Source organism: Oncorhynchus clarkii, chromosome 7 (genome assembly GCF_045791955.1).
Source record: "Oncorhynchus clarkii lewisi isolate Uvic-CL-2024 chromosome 7, UVic_Ocla_1.0, whole genome shotgun sequence".
In the NCBI taxonomy this organism is placed as follows: domain Eukaryota; kingdom Metazoa; phylum Chordata; class Actinopteri; order Salmoniformes; family Salmonidae; genus Oncorhynchus; species Oncorhynchus clarkii.
The window spans coordinates 42,849,060-42,866,122 of NC_092153.1; the positions used below are offsets into that span (position 1 = coordinate 42,849,060).

Here is a 17,063-nt window from a genome sequence, read left to right on the forward strand (position 1 = left end):
GAACTGAACTCTTTGTTTAAATATAGTGAAACTATTCCTTTTCAAATATTTTTAACAAAAGAAACAGTGAACATCTAATAGTCAAATTACAGTGTAAATGCAGGTGAGCCGTTTCTACTCTTTTCGGACATTTTCTGGTCTTTGTGGAGGAAAACTGAGCGCGTCGAGCAGAACACATTAACCCTGTAGCACACAGATCACATAGCCATTTTTTTATAATTCCATTTTCTTTGTGAAGCTTGCATTCAATTGCCCCTCCCTGTTGCACACAACAAGCTTATTTCCCCCCAGTCACAAGGGGATTCATGGCTGATTTAAGATGAAGTTTTAAGATGAACCCTGTTACGGTCAACCCTGTTACTTTATTTGGCATTTAATAGGCACTTACTATAGTTTTATTTAAAAAAAACATTGAGATGGGAAAAAGTGTTTTTTTTATTAAGTTGAACATTTGGTCTTCATGACAGAATATTAAAATGAGGTAAAAAAATATATGTTTACCAAATTACACTACTCAAAAGGCACCTAATAAGTGGAACGACCCACCTGCCTTGGGTCTTTTGTGTATTTCATCATGTGATAAAACTGAGGCATCCATTTTGTATTATTTTGTCATGTATAAAACCAGGAAATAAGTTAATAAACAGCTTTTGTACACATATTAAAATCATATTTAATGAATGCATTTCAAATATAAAATGTCAATAATATTTGCTTCAACTGAACAAGACAGACATCATATGCTCACATACACGTGTTTGCTAAAAGACCTGGCAGTATAACACAAGGAGCAATGTGGACTGGAGTTCTTATTTTCTTCTTTTTATATTTGAGTGGATTACAAACAGTTGTTGCATTTGACAAAAAAATGCAAAAGCCTCAAAGGTTTTCACTGATTTGCGGTAATATAAAACACCTCCACAAATACAATAATATATACATTTCGAAATGATGCATTCTGTTACAGTTTGATAAAAGGACAAGCTTTATAAAATGAAGATGGCAGTGTAGCTGACAATGACAAATTACATTTCACATGAGATTCTGCTTGGTATGGATGTCATGTACTTCCTTTATTAAGTCCCCCCCCCGCCCCCCACCCCTCGACCAGTCTGATGAAAGTGTTGTCCTAAGGATGGATGATGGCCCCTTTTCCTTTCTCTTACGCTTTGCTCTGATTGGTGGTTCCTTTGACTTCCATGGACACCCTTTTTTCCTTGCGTCCAGCGTACTCGCCGATAAAGGAGCCATCCTCGTTGAACTGGGCGTCCTCATCCCCGTAGTCCACCAGGCTGTCCCCACTGTCCTCTGCTTTGATCTGTCCGCTCAGAGAGTGCTGGCTGCCCTTCAGTGGCTTCTCATCGTTGTCACTGTGTCGATGGCACAAAAACAGGGGATTTAAAATCCACCTAATTTCACTCATGGCTTAACTCAATAGGCTTTACTGGTGAGGACAGGGACACAGGCAGGTTTGAACCCATAAAGCTTCAATGAAGAGCTTCGGTGATTCTGGCAGCAGTGTCAACCTCTGACTGATGGACAGAGGAAAAATGATCAAATATGTCAAGAGTACTTCAACTCTACATGTACAGTATATCCATGTACTGTATGTGACAATGAATGGGATGATTTAAAGAAGACAGGGTATTGATGTGGATGTCGGGCTGTTGTAGTGTACAATTATAGTGTGCTTCAGATTTTGGAGCAAACATACAATAAATGTGCTTTCCCGTGGTCTGACGTTGGGGGCCACATATTTTAAGGACCACACACACCACTCTAGTTCTCAACTTTACCGTGACCATATGGCGAAAGATGTCTAGGCTACTTTTGATTCAATTTAGGTTCTGAGTGTGAAACTACTGATTGGAGTGGTGTGCGGGTCTCTGAGTTGCATTCTTTGAGTGTGTTCTGAATCGGACCAGTGGAGGATTAATGAATTGAGCACAGATATTATTGCCCCGGAGATGAGCTGCATTCAATTACACAGATTGGTTTTTAGCCTCCTGCTAGGTTGTGTTGCGGCCAGGCAGCCATCCTTCATTGAGCTCCATTCAGAAACAATTAGTAACATCTGAACAATGAGGCTGCTACTGCTAATGAGCTGAGCTCTACCACCACACGTCTACCTAATCACAATGCACCATATAGGGTGATACCACATCGACATCACGAATTCGTCAACAACAACAGTTGCTGTTTACCACATACATGTTAAAGCATACATGCTACTCAGCCCATCGCATGTCTCGAACAGGGATGTCTGTGAGGGTCCGTGTATAGCTCATGCATGTGGGGTTTTCTTTTAAATCAGGAGAAATGCACAGATAGAATTATATGATTATATGATGATTAATTATATGATGTGATACAATTCAAAACATTGGGTACAATGAATTCTCGATGCAATGGTGGTTGGAGGTGTGATTTACCTGTATTCACAGAAGGTGTCATCATGCATACCCTGGGATTCAAGGTCTGGGTGGAGGTCCTCTTTCTCCTTTACTGCTCAGAGAGAAAGATAATTATTTAGGGTACCATGTTAAACATTCCATAACAGTTTTTTTTACATTCCCTTACAAAAAAAAAACAGGTGAAATGACTGCTTTCACATGTTGAGTTTAAATTTCACAATATATTTTGTCTTGTCCATTTACCCTCTGAATGGCACACACACACACACAAAATCCATGTCTTAATTGCCTCAAGGCTTAAAAATCCTTCTTTAACCTGTCTCCTCCCCTTCATCTACAGTGATTGAAGGGGATTTAACAAGTGACATCAATAAGGGATCATAGCTTTCACCAGTCTATGCCATAGAAAAAGCCTTTTCATAATGTTTTGTACACAGGTTGGAATGCTACTTTGAAATTGTGAAAATGGTGACGATGCCATTTTAATGTAAGAGCTGTTTGAAAAGACAGCCTGAAATATCCGTCTGTTATGGTGGGATGGATTTTTTGGCCTGCCGGGTGACATCACCAGGTGGTAAATTAGTTATTAGACCAATGAGAAAGAGATTTCCAAACCTCTCTGCCAATAACTGCTAGTTTCCAGTTTTCCCCTTTCCACTCAGACCACTTCCAGACAGTCCTAGCAAAATTCTTGCTTGAGAAATTGCTCTTTGCTCATTTTTCTTTTTGCCTATTTGTATTGAAAACAATCACAGTAAAGTATTTCATTGTTAACCATAAATTATTGCTATTGAGATAAAAACAGCTGCATTGGACCTTTAACGTGTGAAATTCACATTTGCAGTTTTACATGTAAGAAAACTCTATGTGTAAATCTCACCTTCACATGTGGAATTGCAAGTTCACATTTTAAAAACAATCCCATGAAAATCGCATTTGCAATTTCACATCTAAGAAAACTCCACATGCCTATCTGAGTATAATATTTCAAGTTAAAAACAATTATTTCTGTTTTCTGAGCCATCCACTCCATTATTAGTCCTCCATGGTGTTGCATTGATATACATGTATACTTAGCGCTACCACTGGGGAGAGGCATTCAGAGTGTTACTGCTGCAAGAGTGTTGGTCCATGACCATTGGAAGAAGCTCAGTGAAAAGAACAGAGAAGACTGTGACTCTGTGTCTCATAATTATTTATCCTGGTTATATATATATATATTTTTTAAATCTTTATTTAACTTGGCAAGTCAGTTAAGAACAAATTCTTATTTGCAATTACATCCTAGGAACAGTGGGTTAACTGCCTTGTTCAGGGGCAGAAAAACAGATATTTACGTTGTCAGCTCAGGGATTCGATCTAGCAACCTTTCGGGTACTGGCCCAACGCACTAACCACTAGGCTACCTGCCACCACACTTGTGTAGTTAGCATGTGATCAATGGATTCAAATGTAATAAATAGTAACCTAAAATACAAATCATTAGCGTGATTAATATGTACACATGTAAATACAATCAATATGAGCCCTTGTTTAAACGAGTAAGATTGTCCCATTCACATGTAGCCAAGCGAAGTAACTAGCTAGCTAGTTCACTTTTGTGTGCAAGTCAACGAGAACAACATGGCATTTCAGAGGATATTGTTGTTATCTTTATAAACAAGGGCTCATATTGAGTGTATTTACATGTCTACATATTAATCACTCTAATGATTTGTATTTTAGAAGTTTTTATTAAATTTGTATCCAATGGTTGTATGCTAACTAAAAAAACGCTAGCTAGCTTAGTGATAGGTGATAGCTAGCCTTCGATGTTGTCCTATTTAGCTATTTTTCGCTTGCTATTGTTAACTGTCCATTGGTTATTGTTACATTGAATAAACAGGCCTAAAGGGGATTTTAATGTATTTGAAAGTGTGTGTTTGTTTGCTTTTGGAATGAATGTAAACGGATACTTTTCATTTAGAATTAGGGCTGTCAGAGTTAATCAGTTATCTCGAGTTAAACTCAAGTTAAAATCGTGATTAATTGCATTAATCAAAATACACGGAATCATCCAAAATACATCCTCGATACAGCTAAAAACAACCATGCTAAGTCAAAACAAGTTGAAATTGAGGTTAAAGAAAGTGTGCTTTATCAATTTAGCTGATTTTGCTAACTGTTACTTTGGACAAAATCAAGACGTCAATGCTTTTTATAAAAACATCTTAAATTACAGCAACTTGACAAAAATGTTAAATGTTTGACTGCCCTATTCTGAATTGAACGGTCAATATTCAGAGCTTGTGAGAAATGTATAATAAATATACATTGGAAGAGAAAAAGTGTCGACTCGCTTGGTTTAATGGTCATGACGTTGGCTTCTCCCGTTGGAGACACGGGTTCTAATGAAACGTGTCACACGAAAAATAAACATGAAAAATGGACATGTCAAAAATCCATGCAGTGTCCGAAAACCACGTGTCTGACTCATGTGGTAAAAAAAATTGCTGTAATTCGTTTTTTCGCACAAGTGTTTATTTTATTTTGTATTTTTTATTGTAATGCTTGATGAAGACACAATAATGTTCTGTTAAAACGCCTTACAAGTTCTCTCACATTCTGAAGTAATAACATACTCAGTGCTTGATGTCAGTAACATTTACAATATGAGTAACAACTAAATCCTCATTTCAAAGTGGGAAGCTTACTATCAGTGAAAGTGCAGGAGGTAGTGCTTAATGGAAGGCAACACAGAACAAAGCCCTGTGATTTAGACTGTCTTTCTGACATGATAGGCGATTAGCTGAGACCAATAAGTGTATAAAGATGAAAGGTACTGTAAAATCCCCCCCCCCCCCCCATCCCCCACAGACAGGACTGGCATTAAGATACCCTGGCTGGTCCTTATGGCATCACCCCACCACTGGCATGTGACCATAACATTTGCATATCTTCTGTGTATTTTGTGCATTGTATGCTTTGTTATTCAAATTCAGCATATTCCAAATATGATATGCTGTATTTAAATGTTATGAATACAAATGCATATGCTCCCATTAATTCAAGTTCCCATTATACTCTAAATATATCAGCGTTGACATTTTGAGCAGTGGTGTGATGTATATTTCTACAAATAATAACACATCAGCTTAAGTATATCTATAACGATGTCCAGAGTGATGTATCATTTCTCTTTTGTAACGAGGACTCTAAATGGAAATATAATGATGCCTTGTGTAATGATTAGTTAACATTCATAAGGTGCAGTGTGTGTGTGTGTGTGTGTGTGTGTGTGTGTGTGTTTGAGAGTGAGCACCTACCAGCATATTTCCCTCCTTTATTTCTGTTGACAAAGCAGGCGATTAACACAATGAGTGTGAGGACAGCCACGGCACACATCAGCCCGATGAACCAGCCCTGGGTGGAGATTCCTCCATGGATGCTTGCCAGACCTGAGGAGAACAACAACACAACTCTTTGACATTGACTTGACCCTGCCTTTCCCGAGGACACTTAATTGAATGTTTACATCGACAAAGTCTATCTGATGCAGAGGCAGAGAGGCAGCAGGTTACGCTGAAATGGAAATGTACCCGTATTAATATTAAACAGCTAATCCCCTTGTCTAATTAATCAACTGAAGAGGCTGTTCAAACAGAAATTCATTCACCAAGTCACACAGAATATTTTTTATTTTTTTTGGGGGGGAGGGAATCCTATTGACACTGAGAAAACCATGCATGACACCTTGAGACACGTTCAAGGACAATGGTGCACCTGCATAGACCTAGTACTCAATAAGACATCAATTGGTTGTGGTGCTGATGTAGGTGGGGGGTTGGATGAGGGGGGGGGGGGGGGGGTTGCTTCTTTCCTGTGGCATCCCTGCTCACCTTTATCCCTGGTCCTGATTACATCTTCAAAAATACTAGAATTATCAACCCAGTTGTTAGTCATAAGGCGCACAGTGTACGCAGTCCCAGGCTCCAGCCCCTCAATGATGTGGAAAGTCTTAGAGGTGTTTACTGCCTCAGAGATCTTCCAGTTACCTTTACCTATAAGGTGCACAATCAGGGAGGGTTAGTACTCATGAGGGGCGAAGGTTCAAGGGTTAAAGTTTACTTACAGAGAGTTCGATGAAATAACACAGAACAACATTTCTAGCATGTAACGTTAACGGTGATATGGAATACAGATTTCTCAGATGTTACCAATACATTCAAAATCACCTTAAACATGTATCACTATAAAATAGACTACAAATGGACAGAGAAGTAATATGTGCTTACGGTTGTTCACATATGCAACATAAAACTCTGAATCGGTTTGTTCGCTTCCTGGAATCCAGCTGATATTTGCAAAGTTGTCACTAACTGAGGAACTAATATTCAACAGGGCTGGGACTGACAGACAGATGGGGAGGGGGAAGGGGAGAAACGGCAGAACAGGGTTAGTAAAGGATAGTAACGAGAAGACAGTTTACATCCACACCAAAAAACAACATTGGATCGGAAGCTGGCCAGAGAGTTGTTGATTAAGTCAATCCATTTGCTTATGTGTTTCATTCCTAATATTACTGTAGGACACAGAGTGAAGGCTCATCAACAGCATTTCATGAATCAATTGTAATGAAATTGCCAAAGGAAAACAAGAATGATATGGAAATGTTTTGACAAGGAATGTCCGCAGAGCTGAATGGAAATCTATAGATAGCACGCATCCACTGAAACCTGCAGACGAAAGAACAAAGCAAAACCCTGCTTATTGACTCTGCGTGTTCATTTTCTTAAGCAATACCACTGACTGCTCTCCCTTTTCAAATCAGATAGATTTACCCTGCTGCAATACATATGTACTGTACACTGAGTGTACTAAACATTAAGAACACCTGCTCCTTCCATGACAGACGGACCAGGTGCATCCAGGTGAAAGATATGATCCCTTATTGATGTCACTTGTTAAATCCACTTCAATCAGTGTAGATGAAGGGGAGGAGACAGGTTAAAGAAGCATGTTTAAGCCTCGAGACAATAGAGACATGGGTTGTGTGTGTGCCATTCAGAGCAATATAATGATTGAAGTGCCTTTGAATGGGTATGGTAGTAGGTTTGAGTGTGTCAAGAACTGCAATGCTGTGGGGTTTCCCGTGTGTGTCAAGAATGGTCCACCCCCCAAAGGACAAATTGAGGCTGTTCTCAGGGCAAAAAATACACAATATTATAATGTCTTGTACAATTAGTGTACAGACCCCTATGGAGAACATGCTTAAGATGTGGAGGGGTTCATGTAGAAGGGTCCAAGCACAAAATTGAGCTTTTCTTCTACAACAGTAAACACTTCAGTGGGAATGTTAAATATCAGAGGTTAGTAAGTCCCTTTGCCTCACTGCAGGTACACTGTACTCAGGTACACTGTGGTGAATACATTAGACAACAACAGACTAATAAAGACTCTGAAGACTCTGATACTCCAAGAATAAATCAAAGAACCACTGCACCTGGAGCGATGGTGAGAATCATGCATCACTCCATATTGCTAAAGTTGGTAAAAGAAAGCTATGGTTTGACCCGGTCAACAGCAACCAATCCCCTTCATTTCCCTCAGGCATACATGCAAATCTGTGACTGTCTCCTGCTCAGGTGTCATTATTTTCTCAGGTGATAATTCAGTACACAAGGACACCTGTGTCTGTGCTGCCCATCCCTGTGAGCACAAATGACACACTGTGGGTAATGCTGATGTATGACTTCGTAACTATGGTAATTCCCATCATTCGCTTAGTATGATGACTAAGTGACACGGGGCCTAACTAAAAATATCCCAGGGCTTGGCGTGTTTGTCACCGCGCTGCTCAGCCTGGTATTAAAGGCTGCAGAAAGCATCTGCTGTCACAGCAGGGAGCGCAGCCCTGGCCCTGCCACAATGCCTGAAAGATGGCTCTTCAAAGTCAGGGAGTTCTATAAAAGGAGTGCCCCAGTACACAGAAATATTCTGATCTACAGCTTTCAACAGCTTTCAATTTATCCACTTATCTCAGTCCCCTAAATATTACCGTCTCTTTAAGAGCTCACACCTCCTCCTCACTCTGCCTGGCTAAGCCGACACTTTCCTCAGCTCAAATGGTGCTATGGACATTTGCTTGCCCCACAGCATTATTGTTGGTTACCCAGTTGAAGGTTACATGGAAATGTTCAGGTGACTGTTTGGTCAATATTCTGCCGTGTAAAAGAGGACTGGGCCCCCCAAAAAATCAATCCTTGACAATTAGACATATTTGCTCTATTTGAACTACAACACACTACACTCACACCTCCGGGTATGGAATAGATTCAATAACGTGACTGTCTGTTGATGAGCTTGTTGAGCCGTTTGCTGGACTTTAACTCAACATCGATGCTGAGGCTAGTTTTTCATTGATTGAAGTTAAGCTCAAAATAGAGGATTTGTGTCATAGCGATCACTAGAGTTGACCGTTTTTCCACCTATGACTATCATGACCATACGGAGCACAATTGGTGATATGAATACCTATGTTGGAATGGGTGGCATTGGACACGTGGGAGACTGCAGTGCTTGGAGGTGAGGGGGAGGCAGACTGGCCTGAAAAGAAAGACAGATCTTGAGATTATTGGCTATTTTTTGGAGTGAAGGGGGGGGAGCTACTGTCTACTGACTACTAGTAGAATTGTTAGTACACTACAACTATGGGTAAAGTGAACTGACATTAGTTTCTAGTCTACAGATATGTCTACTATAATGACTAGTCAGGGTGGTTACTACTACAGAGCAATGCATACCATCAAAGAACTAGGAAACAAGGTGTCATTTCTGGCTAGATATGATCATTGGTAATAATTTATACTACAGGAAGTGACTATTCCACTGTTCAGTTTGAGGCGAAGACGCCATCATTTGAACACTGAATGACACTACAATAGAGATGCCTGTCTGATATCCTTCCTGTATGTTGCACTTAAAGCTTAATTTGATCCCGTTGCTTTTGTAATACAGGTGGCATTGATCCTGCCATTGTTAGAACACAAGTCAATATTCATTTAGAGATTCACTAATGAGATCGGATTCATATGAATTTATAATCAGGATACTCATTACCATTTGTTATTGCAGAGAAAACCACAAACTTTGTCTGAAAACAGGGGAGTCTGTATTGGTCTACTAATGAAAGGAGGCATCAGAGTGCTCAGCGCTGATGGCAAGGGCACGCAACAGACAAGGGCAATTATTCACAGATGAGAGGAGTATCCGCATCATTTTAGTTTCGTATTTGTGTGAAATATTAAAAAGGTCTTAATTGTTGCCGACATCAGATTCAGTAACTTTTGCTAAATGCCTGCTTGACCCATTCAACCATGGAGCCAGGCAGGGCCAGGAGCTGTCTGGAGCTGTCACCTCCCACCCCGTTTATCAGCCCTTTATCCATATTCATGCTCTCACAGCTAGTCTATGTTAAAGAAACTATAGCTGACAGAAATCATGCTAACAGCTATATGAAAAGAATAGCACGAGTCTTTCTCAGAAATGGAAAGAGAGAGAGAGAGCTACAGTTCTACTCAACTATCCACCAAGGATGTGATACAACTAATGAACTGCCGACTCATACAGTAATACATCAACATAGTTAATATACCCGAGGGCGTGACTTGCGACAGCGTTAGACTACAGTGGTTGTTTTTTACTGCACATGAACAGAAATCTACATACTGAAGATGACAGTGGATACCGCTGTTGAAGCTGGTGAAGAGAGGAAAAAGAAAAAAGGAAAGCATTGCTAAGCAGGTAAGTTGTTGACATTATTTTCAATAGCATAAGTTAAACGCCTTAAATATACTGAACAAAAACACAACTGTAACATGCAACAATTTCTAAGATCTTTCTGAGTAACAGTTCAAATAAAGAAATCAGTCAATTGAAATAAATTCATTAGGCCCTAATCTATGGATTTCACATGCCTGGGAATACAGATATGCATCTGTTGGTCACAGATACCTTTTTTTTAAAAAAGGTTGGAGCGTGGATCAGAAAACCAGTCAGTAGCTTGTGTGACTACCATTTGTCTCATGCAGCGCGACACATCTCCATCGCAGAGTTGATCAGGCTGTTGACTGTGGCCTGTGGAATGTTGTGCCACTCCTCTTCAATGGCTGTGCGAAGTTGCTGGATATTGGCGGGAAATGGAACACACTGTCGCACACATCGATCCAGAGCATCACAAATATGCTCAATGTGTGACATGCCTGGTGAGTATGCAGGCCATGGAAGAACTGGGACATTTTCATCTTCCAGGGAATTGTGTACAGATCCTTGCAACATGGGGCCGTGCGTTGTCATGCTGAAACATAAGGTGATGGTGGTGGATGAATGGCACAACAATGGGCCTCAGGATCTCGTCACGGTATCTCTGTGCATTCAAATTGCCATCAATAAAATGCATTTGTTTCCCTTTGTTCACAACGTTGACATTAGCAAACCGCTTGCCCACACGACAGAAATACACTTGGTCTGCGGTTGTGAGGCCAGTTGGACGTGGAGTCTTATGGTAGAGAAATTAAGATTCAATTATCTGGCAATAGCTCTGGTGGACATTCCTGCAGTCAGCATGCCAATTGCATGCTCCCTCAAAACTGGAGACATCTGTGGCATTGTGTTTTGTGACAAAACTGCACATTTTAGAGTGGTCTTTTATTGTCACCAGCACAAGGTGCACCTGTGTAATGGTCATGCTGTTTAATCAGCTTCTTGATATTCCACACCTGTCAGGTGGATGGTTTATCTTGGCAAACGACAAATGCTCACTAACAGGGATGTAAGCGAATTTGTTCCGAAAATTTGAGCGAAATAAGCTTTTTGTGATTATGGAACATTTTTGCAATCTTTTATTTCAGCTCATGAAACATGGAATCAACACTTTGCGTTTATATTTTTGTTCAGTGTACATTTGCATGGCATAGGGAAAGCATATGCAGACACCAACCGCAACATAAGCATGAAAAAGACGCAACATGTTACCCTACATAAATGTGTGTAAATGAAGTAGGGTTCTCCTATGGGGACAGACGAAGAAACATTTACAGGATATACATCCAAAGCAATATAACATTACTCCCACACAAAAGTATGTTTATTTTGTTTTCACACCATAACAACATTTTGTTAAGTTTTGTTTGGGCTCCTGAGTGGCGTAGCGGTGTAAGGCACTGCATCTCAGTGCTAGAGTGCCACCCCACATAGCCTGGTTCCTCCCTAGGTTTTGGCCTTTCTAGGGAGTTTTTCCTAGCCACCGTGCTTCTACACCTGCATTGCTTGCTGTTTGGGGTTTTAGGCTGGGTTTCTGTACAGCACTTTGAGATATCAGCTGATGTACGAAGGGCTATATAAATACATTTGATTTGATTTGATTTAGAGGTGTCACTACAGACCCTGGTTTGATTTCAGGCTGTATCACAACGGGCCCGTGATTGGGAGTCCCATAGGGCGGTGTACAATTGGCCCGGGTTTGGCCGGGGTAGGCCGTCATTGTAAATAATAATTTGTTCTTAACTGCCTTGCCTAGTTAAATAAAAGGTTAAATAAAAAAATAAGTAAACAAATCTAAACATGCATTCTCGCAGCACACCAAATTTGATGTTTTTAATTCATCCCAGAAGCCTGCTTACTGAGATTGAATAGGATGCTATGTTTTGTTATACTGTACATTTATTTCAACGTGAAAGCCCTTACAATGCAGGTGGCCTATCAGTTATGAGCGTTGGGCCAGTAACACAAAGGTCGCTGGTTTGCATCCCTGAGCGGACTTGGTGAAAAATCTGTCGATGTGACCTTGAGAAAGGCACTTAATCCTAATTGCTCCTGTAAGATGCTCTGGATAAGAGCGTCTGCTAAATTACTAAAATGTGCTATTAGAGAGGACCCAAATGAATTATTACTATTGTTGGACAGAGGCTGTGTGTGTTGTGGCACCTCAGAGTACAGTACAGACTCTCCATTACAAATTCAAGTGCACTTGCTTATTTTCATTAGATTCTAATTATATTTGACTGGTGCCACCCCCTTATCTACACTCCCACAGACTCAGAAGGGTACATATTACTTGTGTGAAGTAGAAATGACATATACTGCGTTATACAATGAAAATGATGTATCATGTGCATGAACCAAACATACTGCATTGGCGGGCAATTGACTTACCTTACCAATTCCTATATAATAATACAATATTATATAGAAAATATACAGTTTCACTTGCCGAAGGCAAATCTCTTCTCCAGCTGGGTGTTTCATAGCTTGCTTTCCCCTTTAAATCAATAAACACTTGCTCTTTTATGACAATGATGAATGAATCCCCTTCTCACACCCTTATGATATTGTTTAACCACAAAAATTACTTAGATAGAGATATGAAAAGCCTGGCAGATGGAGCCAGTATCATATTCCCTGAGCTAATACATTACTGAAACGGCTTGGTCATCTACAGAGTACCTCATCCCAAAGTCTGGCTATCACATCTCGCCATTACCCCCAACCCTAAATCCATGCCCCCTTTCTCTCCCTATAGAACTTCCTCCAGCATCCCCCATCTGCACAGGCAACACCCTGGCCTTTGTGACTTACGCGCTACAGGTGTGGTGGTGCTCTCCTCGCTGACCTGGGGCCCACAGCCCACCCTGGTGCAGGAGCGCAGGTAGAACTTGTACCTGCTGACGGCCTCGAGGTTCCGCAGGACACACGAGGTGGTGTCCGGGCTGCTGATGTCCATCGACTGCAGGACACCCACCTCCTCTGTGTCGTTGACTAAACACACACATAGACTGGATTAAACATTGTGTTGCTATATAAAATGGACACAGAGGTGTCTCTCTGAAACACCAAGGAGAAAAGAAGCCCATGATAGATCATTTGAAAAGGACACATGATATCTTGGGGGTTTGATGAATACATGACCACGCTATGTAAGAATGTACAACATGTGATCTGCATTGTGAGTTGGTTCAGCCCTCCCTAGCGGTGGAACTGGCCCTCAGTGTAACAGTGTAGGTTTCTGTGAAACCTGTGAAAAATGTAGTTAGCAAGGCCCTCTAAGAAGCTGGGCTTAGCCCTGGAACAGCTGTGCAGCAGCCTTTAAATTCCTCTGGTGCTTCCTCCCGGTGCCATGCTGACAGCTGTGTGCATTATCCTCAACATTTCACACATGAGTTCCTTCAAGGGGACTTCAAAGACCCCTCACTTCAAAAGAGTCCATCAGCTTCATCACACTTGCACAATGTAAACGTCCCTTCTTCTGAAATACAGCATGACACGTTTGGCCCTCTTGTGCAGCGGCAAAAATCCCAAACCTTTAGTGAGAGTTGCTGTGCAATGCCGTCTTTAAAACGTTGTAATTAGCCTCATCATCATTATTGTTTCAGGCCAGGGGTTGAAGAGTGGGGCACATACACACGCACGTCATGTCCATTGACTGTTTCCTTTGGGATTAATCTGGGTCGTTGGTTGTGGTGAAGGCCCCAGTGGATGGTATCGGGTCACTAACAAAGACCTTAAAAGGCTGTGACACGCTGGCCTTGGTCAGCGCTGCTGGGGCCGGATCATGACACACCACACAGGCCAGTGTGTCACACCCAACCCGACACTGACCCCTCTTTCCACCAAAGGGGGTCAATCCCGGGTTATACTATCAATAAATCCTACTGGATATCCACTTCCATGCTTTCTGATGCCATCCAATAAAATACATTTAACATTTAGTTGTATTCAAGCCTCATTACTTTAATCTGAGTTTCCCCACATTGGATCATATTCTCATGCAACCACTGTGAGACTTAAACCTGTGGATCACAGCTCTGCATGCATTTTCTCACATTTCTATAATAGGGCTAAAGTTGAACACCAGCTGTAGGAGCTAAACTCTAAAACCTCATTAACAACGTGCTCAGCAATGAGCTGTAGCACCATTCACAAGCACAACATTATCTCCTAGTGGTAAGATCAAGGAATCGCTAGCCACTTTGAATGAAGGTAGGCTGGTGCATGTAAGAGACTGCAGTTCAACGGGGAAGAGGAAAGAGTTGTACACACTTAGCTGATACTCTAGCCGGTATCCTGTGACGACTCCATTGGCAACCAGAGGAGGTGCCCAGGTGAGGGCGACGGTGTGCTTCTGAACATCTGTGACCCTGAAAACAGGGTTTTCCTCTGGAACTGGGAAACAAAAGAATATACAGGTAGTAAGCAGTTTGACAGTGTAGCACAATAATCGTGTCTCTAGATAGTTATTTTCTTCTTCCATTGGACAGTACTGAATCAATATGTTCCACGGCACCCCAGACCTCTCCCCTCATGTCATACCTCCCTCGGGAGTTTTGAAGTTGACGGCGTGGCTGCCTGGCCCGTTGCCTCGCCCGTTGAAGGTCATGACGATGAGGCTGTACTCAGAGAAGGGCGCGAGCCCTGGTACCATGGCATGGTTCCTGTCCCCCGGGAATGTCAGCGTGTGTTTGTTCCCTTGAGTCTTCTTTGAGTCCAGCAGACTACGCAGCCGCCACCAGTTTATCTGACCGCCATGACAGAGGGGAGACAGTGTTATAGGTCTAACAGATCATAATTACGTGACAAAAAGACAACAGCTCATAAATAGAAAAGGGCTGCGGTCTTGGTTATAGTATTTTTTCCCGCGAGTGTAAGGGAACAGTGAGCTGCCAGCAGTAGGGAGACAGAGTTGGGTGAGGGGGCCAGAAGACCCAGGGAGGTCAGGGTCTCTCCTTTTAAACTGTGTCTTTAAAGCTACAGGGCTGTTTTGAGGAATTACCCTGTAGCCTCCCAGATGTCCATGCAGCTTTTCCTTGTGAACGCGCGTCCAGCTGACCTTGACCAGCGAGTTGTTCATCACCTCCACCGCCACATCATCAGGGGCCGCGGAGGGGACTGCAGGGCCAAACACACTCACGTCACAGTCCATTCAGCCCATATGTCACACTGAGTACTGTAAAGATCAGCCCAACATGTGAAGGATGAGCTCAGCTTTACAGTGTATGATCCACCAGATCATGTGTGTAGTATTGGCAGGGTTGAGTATTTAGGTGCTTCAAAGCTTTATAGATCAGTGACTGCAATCTAAATAACGTGATATACCAAGGGGGGAACTAGTGTTGGGCTTACTGCTATTGCCTAAGCGATGATACCAGGCAGTATGACAACAAAGGAGTACAAAGCTTCTAAAGGAGGACAACACGTTGTTAACAAGGTTGAGATGGTACATGTGACCTGAGGTTACATCCTGAGGGCAAATCCAAAAGAGCGCTAAAGATAAAAGATAGAAATAAGAAAGTGCATGGAATGAAATGGTTCTAAAAGAGAGTTTTCACTTTGGCATGAGTGAAAGGGTACATAGGCCCTATAAAGCGACGCTCAACCAAGCTACGAGCCTATATCACAAAGCAAACATTGGATTTCATCAACTACTCTGGCTGGTGGGTTAGGATTCTGCTCACAAATCTATAGCACTTTTAAAGAAGAAAGAGTCCAGATTTTAAGGACTGGAGCCAACCACACACGAAGCTGAATGGTACATACGATACTGGCCTTATACATCTGAATTGTATTATTATTATGAAATTCACATACATTCTTTGTATTTACAAGGCTGTACGATTTTATTTAAAAAAAAACAACAGTAGTCACTCACAGTCCTCTCCAGAGTAGCCAGTCATCACTTTGGGTTCAGGTCCCCATCCCTGGTAGTTCCTCGCCTGGATCCTGACCTCATATGGCACAAACGTGGGAGTGCCCTTCACCACAAACGAGTGTCTTTTCACCACATGCTCGTGCCAGTCCTCCTCCACATCCTGCCGTTTATAGCTCACCTTATATTCAAGGCCTGGCCCATTGTGTTCAATGGGGGACAATGGCTGCAAGGGCGAGGAATGTAAGAATAGCAGTAACACACAGATTATTACAATTTAATAGGAACTTGAACAATTGAGCAAGGAGCTCTTTATATTTCCTTCTACATCCCTGGCTATTTTGAGGTTATCATGGCCAAGCCCATACACATGGATCCTAATATTTGATCATATAAAATCAGTAAAACATTAAGACAATTGGCTGGGTGCTGGCTCCAGGGAGCTGCGAGGCACCCCTCTGATATAAGGAGCAGTCTAGGACTTCACAGACTGTAGAGATTATAGAGCGATCTAGTGCTTCCCTCACAATGGCCTGACCATGATGGGAAATAGAATAAGACACTATTATCCACAAAAGCAAATCATTAACAATGAGGGAGCTCATACATTCAGAAGTTCAGGTTGCATTACTCTGCTAGGACAGGAAGATCATTTGTGGGGGTGAGATTAATCTTTTTACAATAAAGCAGAATTTATTACTGTATTACTGTACTCCTCCATTCCTTTTCACTTTCTAATAAAAGGTTCACAATGAACTGCTTTGATAGCTATCCCATTCACTATGACCCATCAAAAATAGGTTTTCTAAAGTTATACATCACAATACGACACAGCAGGGATATTTGATTGATTTCTGAGGGATAACACTAAAGCTTATTTTCTCTATGAATAAAGAGAGATTCTTTGATTTCCCCAAAATGTAAGTGCTGTGAAATAGTCAATACTCGGAGGGGTGCGTACGTACGCAGGG

General features: G+C 41.6%; 1 protein-coding gene across 9 annotated transcripts in view; it reads right to left on the reverse strand.

The window, feature by feature from the left end:
* Positions 1 to 258: 258 nt before the first annotated feature.
* The window catches only part of LOC139413341 (neural cell adhesion molecule L1-like protein), a 70,613-nt gene continuing 53,808 nt past the window's right edge, over positions 259 to 17,063 (reverse strand). For 4 of the 9 annotated variants that reach the window (XM_071160580.1, XM_071160578.1, XM_071160579.1 and 1 more), the window contains 10 exons: positions 16,096 to 16,318; positions 15,220 to 15,335; positions 14,760 to 14,964; positions 14,490 to 14,612; positions 13,029 to 13,208; positions 6,689 to 6,802; positions 6,293 to 6,454; positions 5,720 to 5,851; positions 2,433 to 2,505; positions 259 to 1,370 (listed from right to left, as the gene is read on the reverse strand). In XM_071160580.1, coding sequence (XP_071016681.1) covers positions 1,163 to 1,370; positions 2,433 to 2,505; positions 5,720 to 5,851; positions 6,293 to 6,454; positions 6,689 to 6,802; positions 13,029 to 13,208; positions 14,490 to 14,612; positions 14,760 to 14,964; positions 15,220 to 15,335; positions 16,096 to 16,318 — 1,536 coding nt within the window. In that variant the 3' untranslated portion in view covers positions 259 to 1,162. Of the gene's footprint in view, positions 1,371 to 2,211; positions 2,303 to 2,432; positions 2,506 to 5,719; positions 5,852 to 6,292; positions 6,455 to 6,688; positions 6,803 to 8,954; positions 10,152 to 13,028; positions 13,209 to 14,489; positions 14,613 to 14,759; positions 14,965 to 15,219; positions 15,336 to 16,095; positions 16,319 to 17,063 lie in introns of those variants that run through there. The other 5 variants (XM_071160584.1, XM_071160583.1, XM_071160582.1 and 2 more) reach the window with 3 other exon arrangements.